The sequence below is a fragment of the Vigna umbellata genome, chromosome 10, assembly GCF_029865625.1.
Source record: "Vigna umbellata cultivar VRB3 chromosome 10, Vumbellata_1.0, whole genome shotgun sequence".
Classification (NCBI taxonomy): Eukaryota; Viridiplantae; Streptophyta; class Magnoliopsida; order Fabales; family Fabaceae; genus Vigna; species Vigna umbellata.
Window position 1 is genome coordinate 25,726,071 of NC_142174.1, and position 10,583 is coordinate 25,736,653.

Below are 10,583 nucleotides of genomic sequence, written 5' to 3' on the forward strand. Positions count from 1 at the left end.
ATCTGATCTTCTCTGATTGATCATGTACGCTCGTTATCGAACGGTCTTATACCGTTCGGTTTCCCTGGAACATCACTTAGAATAAGGGTTCTTTCATTGGAAAGGACTCTGATTAAGAACGAGCGTTATTGGTGTCAATAGTTAGGTATGAGCGTTCGGCTTAGCCTAGCGGGTCCAACCATTGAAAATAAATTGAAGTATAGTTAGGACGCTCGGATTTGTTTACCAGCGTTCGTCATAAGTAGCGCTTAGTATTATACTGAGCGTTCGTCCAAATGAGCTCTCGGTCTTAGATTGAGCGCTCGTCCTAGTTAGCGTTCGGTCTGATACCGAACGTTCGTTCAAATGCGCGTTCGTTCAAATGCGCGTTCGTTCTATTTGGTGCTCGGTCATTGACCTGGCGTTCGTCCTGAGCAGTGTTTGCTTTTATAATTGAACGCTCGTCTTATTATTGCTTCGTGAGCGAACGTATATGGCGTTCGTTCAAATTGTTAATTAACGTTCGGTCTTTGACTGGCAGTGTTGTTTTCTGAATTCAATTATATTTGATTGTTTATCTAAATATTTCTTATTGGCTTTATCCTTTGGATTCTACCTGGAGTCTTTATACTTAAGATTTTTCTAAGTATTACCCATCTCTTCTCAGATCAGTTTTCTTCAAATTATTAAGTGTTGTAATGTAGTTAAGTTGATAAATGGTACGTTTCTTTTGTTCAGAAACGTGGACGTTTGAGTACTGTAATATGTTCGTCCCTATTTATTGAGTGATGAACGTTCTTTAAAATAAAGAGAGTGAACACAGAATGAAAATTTGAATAAGAGAAATTGTGAATATGTGCGAATGGTATTTGGAATGGATTTATTGGATTGGATTATGAAAGAGCGTTCCAAGGAGGAACGTCTCCATGATGTGAATATGAGAAGTAGTGTAGTATGACCATGGTAAAGCTACTGATGGTTGTTCATCCTGATATTCCGTGAGTGCTCATCCTCATGTAGAGGGGAGTAGGTCATGCGTGGGAATGGCAGGAGGCCCTAGTCCTATTGAGTACTTTGGACTGATAGGGTTAACCTCGGGTGGCAGCTGATGGATGTTCCAGTTACTACACCACCCGGGTGCAAGAACGCCTGTAGATACATGGCATCATACAGTCCGGACAGTCTTTAATTATGAGAATTTGAATGAGTTACTGTATGCTGGAATATGTGTTTAATATTGTATGAACTGCATGACTTATTTTATAAGTTAAATTATGTTGATTTTATTGAATTAAATTACCTAAGCTTACCCTTGCAATTTCCTTGTGTTGTCTACTGTTTCTGTATGTCCGTCTTGTCAATGCAATGATCATCCGTTGTGGATGTGAGCAGATGGTGAGGCACCCCTTGAAACTATGCTGGAAGAAGAAAATTTGGAGGATGCCAATCTTGTGGAAGTTGAAGTTAAAGCTGAGCAGTAGAGACCCGTTTCTGTATTAGCATTAGTCACTTTTCAGTGCTGTATTTTTGATAGTTCTGTGTGTAGTTTTGCAGCGCTGTTCATACAGTATTAGTAGTAGTTAGTCTTTCTGTATAGCATTTTGGGACGGTGACTGTATATTTCTGCAGAACGTTTGTCCAGTAACTGGTTTTGTACCTTTTATGAATTTCTGAATACTGTAATTTGCTGTACATGCTGTTTTATTTTTGGAGCAGCTGTTAATTATGCTAAGACTGCACTGTATTTTCTGTAAATGTGATTAGTTCTGATTAATAGTAATTACTATTTATTGGGATGTTACAGTTTATATCAAGCGTTCGCTCTGATTTGTGCTCGGTCATTGACCCAGCGTTCGTCCAAGCAGGGTTCGGTTTTATAACTGAATGCTCGTCCTTATTATTGAATTCTGAACGAACGTATCTGGCGTTCGTCCACGGTTATTTATGGAACGTTCGGTCATTGACAGTAAGTGTTGTTTTCTAATTTACAATTACTCTGATTATTTATCCAAGTCATTTTGTAAGGTATTTATCCTCTTTATTCAACATAAAGTTCTTGTACTCCAAATCTTCTAAGTATTATTCTGATCTTCTAAATTCAATCTCATTTAAATAATTTAAGTTTTCTTAACGTCCGTAAATGGAAAAGAGTTTGTTCCTTTTGTTCAGAAACGTATGGTCAAATGAACTGAAATACTTTCGTTTTATTTGATTAAAGGATGCATGTTGTTAATGTTAAGAGAGTGGAACACAGAATGAAAATGTGAATAAAGAGAACGGGTCATTTTGGGCGAATGATATTTTAAATGAATCATTGGAAGTGGATTTAACGAGCGTTCCAAGGAGGAACGTCTCAGATGTGTGAAATATTGAATGGTAAAGTATGAACCTGGATAAGTTAAGCCTCGCGGTCCATCCTGATATTCCGTGATACGCCTCTTCAAGTAGAAGGGGGTATTCATGCGTGGGAATGGCAGGAGGCCCTAGTCCATTGAGTACTTCGGGCAGATAGGGTTAACCTCGAGTGGCAGCTGGGGAATGATCAGTTACTACACCACTCGGGTGCAAGGACGCTTGTAACTACATGGTTCATACAGTCCGGACGGTCTGTCTTATATTACATTCTTCTATGATTATTATTTGATGAATCACATGCTATATGTGTGTTTTGAAATGTAACTGTATGTGTTGATTGTATAAATTAAATATTATAAGCTTACCCTTGCATTTCCATTGTGTTGTCTACTGTTCATGTATATCCGTCTTGTCCAAATGCAATGATCATCCGTTGTGGATGTGAGCAGATGATGGCGCATCCCTTGAGCAAATGCTGGAAGAAGAAAATTTGGATGAAGCCAATCTGGTAGAGGTTGAAGTGAAGGCCGAGCCTTAGAGGCGCTCGTTAGAATAGGAACTGTAAATGTTAGTGCTTAAGGAACGTTCGGCCAATTATTTTGAAAGGTCGTTCGTCTTAATCATGTATCCCCCTATTTTGCGTACGTTGTTTTGTGCATATAAGAACGTCCATTTTGGGTTTCCTCTGTATACGTTTATGAGCGTTCCCTGTACTGATGCCGTTTGGGCTTTTGTGAATCTGATTAATACAAAGACTGTTTGTGATTACTGTTAATTGTAATTAATTCTGATTTATGGTGATTACTGTATTTTGGGATGTTACATTAGTGGTATCAGAGCAGTTTTGTTCTTTTAAGGAACACTGTAGGATTATGAGTGCACTACGCTTTTTGCTGTGTGCTTATTATGTGTTAATGAGTTATTGTTTTAACTCTTGAACTTTACTAACGCTCGTTTTTCTCTGATCCAGAGAACAAATGGCGCCTAGACTTCCTCCTCCTCCCCAACCGAATGAGTCCGATACGTCCAGCAACACTAGGTTGTTGGAAACCGTAGTTGAGCGGCTGCATCAGCAGAACACCACGTTGCTGGAGCAGAACGCCACTCTGATGCAGCAAAACCAAGCTGCTATGCAAGGTTTGGAGGCCTCGCGTGTCAATTCTGAAAACACGCAAAGGCAGTTGATGGAGATCTTGGCCGCAACTAGAGGTGCGCCTGGAGCATCTTCTTCAAACGCTGCTCAACCGAACGCTGCTGAATGGAGTCTGGAGAGTTTCCTTCAGCATCACCCTGCCAAGTTTAGTGGGAAGGGTCTACCGGACGAAGCTGATCAGTGATTGAGGGATATGGAAAGAATTTTCAACGCCAAGAGATGTCCGGATGAAAACCGCTTGGCGTATACAGAGTACTTGCTAACTGGAGAGGCGAGCCACTGGTGGGCGAGCGTCAGAGCTATTTTAACGGACGCTCACCAGCAGATTACTTGGGAAGTATTTAGAAACAAGTTCTATGAGGAATATTTCCCGGACAGCGTCCGCTTTGCCAAGGAGGTGGAGTTTCTGCAGCTCGTCCAAGGAGGAATGTCAGTTTCTGAATATACGAACAAGTTCAAACACTTGATTCGCTTCAATACAATGGCCACTAGTGAGGAGTGGCAGTGCAGAAAATTTGAGAACGGTTTGCGCAGTGATTTGAAGGTCGTAATTTCCAGCTTGTGTATCCGAACGTTCCCTGCTATGGTGGAAAGAGCTAAGGTGTTAGAGAAGAATTTGGCAGAGGCAGAGCGGTACAAGAAACAGCAAACAATAAGGGGGCCGATTGTCTCAAGGGGAAATGTGAATCAGAGAGGATCCCCTTACGCTCGTCCAGCAGCCAACGCGAGCGGATCTCAAGCTTTGGTTCCTGCCGGACAGTCTGGACAGCAAGGTAGTGTGGTATGTTACAAGTGTGGAGGGCCACATTATCGTTCGTCATGTCCTCAACTGGTTGGAGTTAAATATTGCACTCGGTGTAGGCGAAGTGGCCATCTGGAAAATGAGTGTAATATGGGCGGACGTGCAGTGATGAGGCCGCCGAACGCAGGAAGAAATCAGCAAGGAAGGGGTGGACGAGCCCAAGCTACTGGGCGTGTATATGCAATTACTGGGGCAGAAGCAGCAAGTTCAGGTACACTTATCACCAGTACGTGCTTGTTATTTGGAATGCAATGTTGTGTGTTGTTTGATTCGGGGGCAACACACTCCTTCATATCGAAGGCGTGCGTTGATAAGTTGGGCATAGCTGAGAGCGAGATGCACTTTGATCTGGTGGTGTCAACACCAGCTGCGGGTGAAGTGAGGACGTCTACCATGTGTGTGAGATGTCCTGTTGAGGTAGAAGGACGTAGGTACAAGGTGAATCTTATCTGTTTGCCTCTCAAAGACTTAGAGGTAATTCTGGGAATGGATTGGCTAAATACCAATCGCATTCTCATAGATTGTGGGGCTAAGAAGTTAATTTTTCCTGAAGAATATGAAGAGGAGTTGGGTGTGACGCTCGGTAAATTGAAAGAAGACATTATGGAAGGCGCTGCTTGTTACTTGATCATGACGCATGAAGACCGAGAGAGTGCGGATGAGAATTTTGAGCGTTCGTCCGTTAAGTGCACTAAAGGACGAACGGTTGTGGACGAATTCCAGGATGTCTTTCCAGAAGAGATCCCTGGACTGCCTCCTGTGCGTGAAATTGAATTCACCATTGACTTGGTGACCACGGCAGCACCTATCTCAGTTCAACCATATCGGATGGCGCCTGCAGAGTTGGTTGAACTCAAAAAGCAAATTGAAGAACTGATGGAGAAGCAATTCATAAGGCCGAGCGTATCGCCCTGGGGAGCGCCTGTGCTCTTAGTGAAGAAGAAGGATGGCAGCTCTCGGTTATGTATAGACTACAGGCAATTAAACAAGCTGACCATCAAGAACAAGTACCCGTTGCCAAGGATTGATGACTTGTTGGATCAACTGCATGGGGCAACGGTGTTCTCCAAGATTGATCTGCGTTCGGGATATCACCAAATCAGGGTGAAGGAGGATGACATCCAGAAGACTGCTTTTAGGTCGTGTTATGGACACTACGAGTATGTAGTGATGCCATTTGGAGTCACGAACGCTCCTGCAGTGTTCATGGATTATATGAACCGCATTTTCCGGCCATACTTGGACAAGTTCGTGGTCGTTTTTATAGATGACATTCTCATCTACTCCAAGACCCAAGCCGAGCATGAAGAACACTTGAGGGCAGTGTTGAGCGTGTTGAGAGAAAAGGAGTTGTATGCAAAACTGTCCAAGTGTGAATTTTGGATGAAGGAGGTGCAGTTTTTGGGCCATGTGGTCTCGGCTGAAGGTATTTCAGTGGATCCTTCTAAGGTGAGAGCAGTGTTAGAATGGAAGAGCCCGCGTTCGGTCACGGAAGTGAGGAGTTTTGTTGGTCTTGCGGGTTACTATAGACGCTTCATTGAAGGTTTTTCTAAGATAGTAGCACCGCTGACACAGCTCACAAGGAAGGACAAACCGTTCGCGTGGACTGACTTGTGTGAGGAACGCTTCCAAGAGTTGAAGAATAAGTTGACGAGCGCTCCAGTTTTAATTATTCCGGACACGTCCAGACCCTTTGAAGTATACTGTGACGCTTCTCATCAAGGGTTGGGCTGTGTGCTCATGCAAGAGAGACGAGCAGTAGCGTACGCGTCTCGTCAATTGAAGGTTCATGAGCGTAACTACCCCACACACGACTTGGAATTGGCAGCTGTCGTGTTCGCATTGAAGATTTGGAGGCATTATCTATACGGATCCACCTTCCAAGTCTTCAGTGACCACAAGAGCCTCAAATATTTATTTGATCAGAAGGAATTGAACATGAGGCAGAGGCGTTGGCTAGAATTCTTGAAGGACTATGAGTTTGAATTGCTATATCATCCTGGGAAGGCCAATGTAGTGGCAGACGCTCTAAGCAGGAAGGCAGTGCATGTCTCGGTTATGATGGTGAAAGAGTTAAATTTGGTGGAGAGCTTCAGGGATCTAAGGTTGCAGTTTGAGTTGGAACCGAATAGCATCAAGTGCTGCAACCTTAGAATATCAAGCAATGTGTTTGATCGTATATGGATGAAGCAACGTGAGGATGAGGAGCTGGGGAAGATCTTTGGCGCACTCGGTACAGAAAAAGCCAAAGAGTTTAATGCTGGAACGGATGGTATGTTACGTTACATGGGCAGAACGTGCATTCCTAATGATGGTGAACTGAAACGGATTATATTGGAGGAAGCACACCATAGTCGTCTTAGCATACACCCCGGTATGACTAAGATGTATCAAGATCTTAGGAAATCGTTTTGGTGGCCTGGAATGAAAAGTGATATAGCACGTTTTGTAGCTTCCTGCCTGACATGTCAACGTGCTAAGGCCGAACACCAACGACCAGGTGGTTTGCTTCAGCCACTGGAAATTCCTGAATGGAAGTGGGATAGCATTTCCATGGACTTCGTGACTCATCTACCACGAACGGTTAGGAATCATGACTCAATATGGGTGATCGTGGATAGATTGACGAAGAGCGCACACTTCTTGGCCGTGAATCTGAAGATGTCAATGTCTAATTTGGCCAAATTGTATATAAATGAGATCGTTCGTCTGCATGGAGTGCCCTCAAGCATCATTTCTGACCGAGACACGAGATTCACATCTCGGTTTTGGCAATCCCTGCAAGGCGAGTTGGGGAGCAAATTGCAGATGAGTTCAGCATATCATCCGCAAACGGACGGCCAGTCCGAACGCACCATCCAGACGCTAGAAGATTTATTGAGGACGTGTGTCCTAGACCATTTGGGCGCATGGGATGAGATTTTGCCTCTGGTGGAGTTCACGTACAACAATAGTTTCCAGTCTAGCATTGGAATGGCACCGTTTGAAGCTCTCTATGGGAGGAAGTGCAGAACGCCACTTTGCTGGTTTCAAGAGGGAGAGAACGTGCTAACTGGACCTGAACTCATCCAGCAAACAACCGAGAAGGTTAAGTTGATTCAAGACAGGTTGAAAACGTCTTTGAGCAGACAGAAATCCTATGCTGATAGGAGGAAGAAGACCACGTTGGAATTCGCTGCAGGTAGATCATGTGTTCTTGAGACTGAATCCGATCACTGGAGTAGGCAGAGTAGTGCGTCCAAAGAAGTTGTCTCCCAAGTTCATAGGGCCGTATCAAATATTGAAGAAGATTGGACCCGTAGCCTATGAACTCGCATTGCCTCCTCAACTATCAAATCTGCATCCAGTCTTCCATGTGTCTCAGCTTAGGAGATATATAGCTAATCCTTCTCATGTCTTGGAAGCTGGAAAACATTCAACTGCAGTCCAGACCGAACGTTGGAAGCTACAACCAAGTCCGCATTGAAGATGAACGCACCAAGCTACACAAAGGGAAGGACTATTCGTTTGGTGAAGATAGTGTGGGACTGCTAAGCACTGGAGATTCAACGTGGGAAGTGGAGAGTGCAATGAAGGATTTGTATCCGCACTTATTTGCTTATAATTTCTGAATTTTCGAGGACGAAAATTTTTGTAGTTAGGGAGAATGTAAAACCCTATATAATTAGCAATAATAATTCTGTGTTAAACCAGATTAGTGCACACTATAATGCTTATTAAATCCCTCTTCAAATCTGTTTTTAAATCTCCCTGCAGTGCACGGAAACCGAGCCCCATCATTCTCTGAAACACGCACCACGTCACACACTCAGTGCATTAAAAACGCACCAAGCGCTGCATGCACGCATGCCACTTGTCACGATGGAAATTCTAAAGGCAGAAGTGGGAGTGCAGGTGTCATCACGCGAGAAGCTAGTTCGTCTGGAATGAGAAGGAACAAAAATGAATTTTCGAAAACCCTTCCACTCACCTGCACCATTCATCTTCTTCCTCAGAAAACCAAACCTCTCATCTTCTCCAACTTCTCTCTTGCACCAGTAAACTTCTCTTTACTGTAAAAACTCACACCTCTTCTCCAATCACGATTTCTGCACCATAGAAGTGTTCGTCCAGCTGTGATCTTCATTTTGGACCGAACAGAATTTGAACCCAACCTGGTAAGTCCCCTTACTGTGGTTCGTCCTTAGGTTTCTGGAAAAATAGGGTTTTAGTTGCATGCAAACTTGTATACTGAGTGATCTATACTCTGTGGTTAGAGTTTGTTCTGGAAGAGTCAAGAACCTGAGCAAAACGTAGTTGGACGAAGCTATTTTTACATCTAGGACAAGCTTGAATTTCAATCCGGGTAAGGGAAGCTTATATGTTTAATTTATACGGTATGTTATATGCTTTGATTTGCATGTGTGATACATCTGAAGATTTAGCTGTTATGAAAGTTTACTGAGATCTGATATGGTTTCTGGTTTGATTTATTTGTCATGAACGATCACTGGTTGCATGGAATATATATGTTGTTGGTGGTTTGAAATGCATGTTGATTTGATTATGTATGAATGAAGAATGGATATTGTATATTTGGGAATGATTAAAATGTTGAGATCTGTATGATGATGATGTTTAAGGTGAATTAAATCTGGAATGAAAGTTATGAAGTTTATAAAATTTGAAATCTGGAAAAGTCTGTTAAGGTTGTGAAATCTGAAATTTAATCATCCCCTTTGATAAATGACGCTCGTCACTGTACGGTCTTAGACCGTTCGGTTTTCATTAAAATAACTTAGATTGGAATTCTTTCATTTGGAAAGAATTCTGCTCGAGAACGAGCGTCCCCATTTTGTGAATGAGCGTTCGGTTCAGCTCAGTATAGATAAATATTTGAAACTTTATAAATACGTGACGTTCGGCCTTAAGTCGAGCGTTCGTCCTCAATGACGTTCGGCCTTAAGTCGAGCGTTCGTCCTTAATGTCGTTCGACCTTATGTCGAACGTTCGTTCTACAGAGCGTTCGGCCTTATATTGAACGTTCGTCCCAATTGGCGCTCGGTCTTATACCGAAGCGTTCGTCCTAAGTAGCGCTCGGTTTATATCAAGCGTTCGCTCTGATTTGTGCTCGGTCATTGACCCAGCGTTCGTCCAAGCAGGGTTCGGTTTTATAACTGAATGCTCGTCCTTATTATTGAATTCTGAACGAACGTATCTGGCGTTCGTCCACGGTTATTTATGGAACGTTCGGTCATTGACAGTAAGTGTTGTTTTCTAATTTACAATTACTCTGATTATTTATCCAAGTCATTTTGTAAGGTATTTATCCTCTTTATTCAACATAAAGTTCTTGTACTCCAAATCTTCTAAGTATTATTCTGATCTTCTAAATTCAATCTCATTTAAATAATTTAAGTTTTCTTAACGTCCGTAAATGGAAAAGAGTTTGTTCCTTTTGTTCAGAAACGTATGGTCAAATGAACTGAAATACTTTCGTTTTATTTGATTAAAGGATGCATGTTGTTAATGTTAAGAGAGTGGAACACAGAATGAAAATGTGAATAAAGAGAACGGGTCATTTTGGGCGAATGATATTTTAAATGAATCATTGGAAGTGGATTTAACGAGCGTTCCAAGGAGGAACGTCTCAGATGTGTGAAATATTGAATGGTAAAGTATGAACCTGGATAAGTTAAGCCTCGCGGTCCATCCTGATATTCCGTGATACGCCTCTTCAAGTAGAAGGGGGTATTCATGCGTGGGAATGGCAGGAGGCCCTAGTCCATTGAGTACTTCGGGCAGATAGGGTTAACCTCGAGTGGCAGCTGGGGAATGATCAGTTACTACACCACTCGGGTGCAAGGACGCTTGTAACTACATGGTTCATACAGTCCGGACGGTCTGTCTTATATTACATTCTTCTATGATTATTATTTGATGAATCACATGCTGTATGTGTGTTTTGAAATGTAACTGTATGTGTTGATTGTATAAATTAAATATTATAAGCTTACCCTTGCATTTCCATTGTGTTGTCTACTGTTCATGTATATCCGTCTTGTCCAAATGCAATGATCATCCGTTGTGGATGTGAGCAGATGATGGCGCATCCCTTGAGCAAATGCTGGAAGAAGAAAATTTGGATGAAGCCAATCTGGTAGAGGTTGAAGTGAAGGCCGAGCCTTAGAGGCGCTCGTTAGAATAGGAACTGTAAATGTTAGTGCTTAAGGAACGTTCGGCCAATTATTTTGAAAGGTCGTTCGTCTTAATCATGTATCCCCCTATTTTGCGTACGTTGTTTTGTGCATATAA

General features: G+C 42.5%; 1 protein-coding gene across 1 annotated transcript; it reads left to right on the forward strand.

The window, feature by feature from the left end:
* Positions 1-3,680: 3,680 nt before the first annotated feature.
* On the forward strand, positions 3,681-6,561 carry LOC148192239 (uncharacterized; the record flags this gene model as incomplete). The annotated part of the gene is made up of 5 exons (XM_088100060.1): positions 3,681-3,916; positions 4,046-4,268; positions 4,590-4,763; positions 5,013-5,131; positions 6,386-6,561. Coding segments are annotated over exons 1-5 (928 nt in total), but the record flags the coding sequence as incomplete, so codon positions are not given.
* Between the last annotated feature and the right edge of the window lie 4,022 nt (positions 6,562-10,583).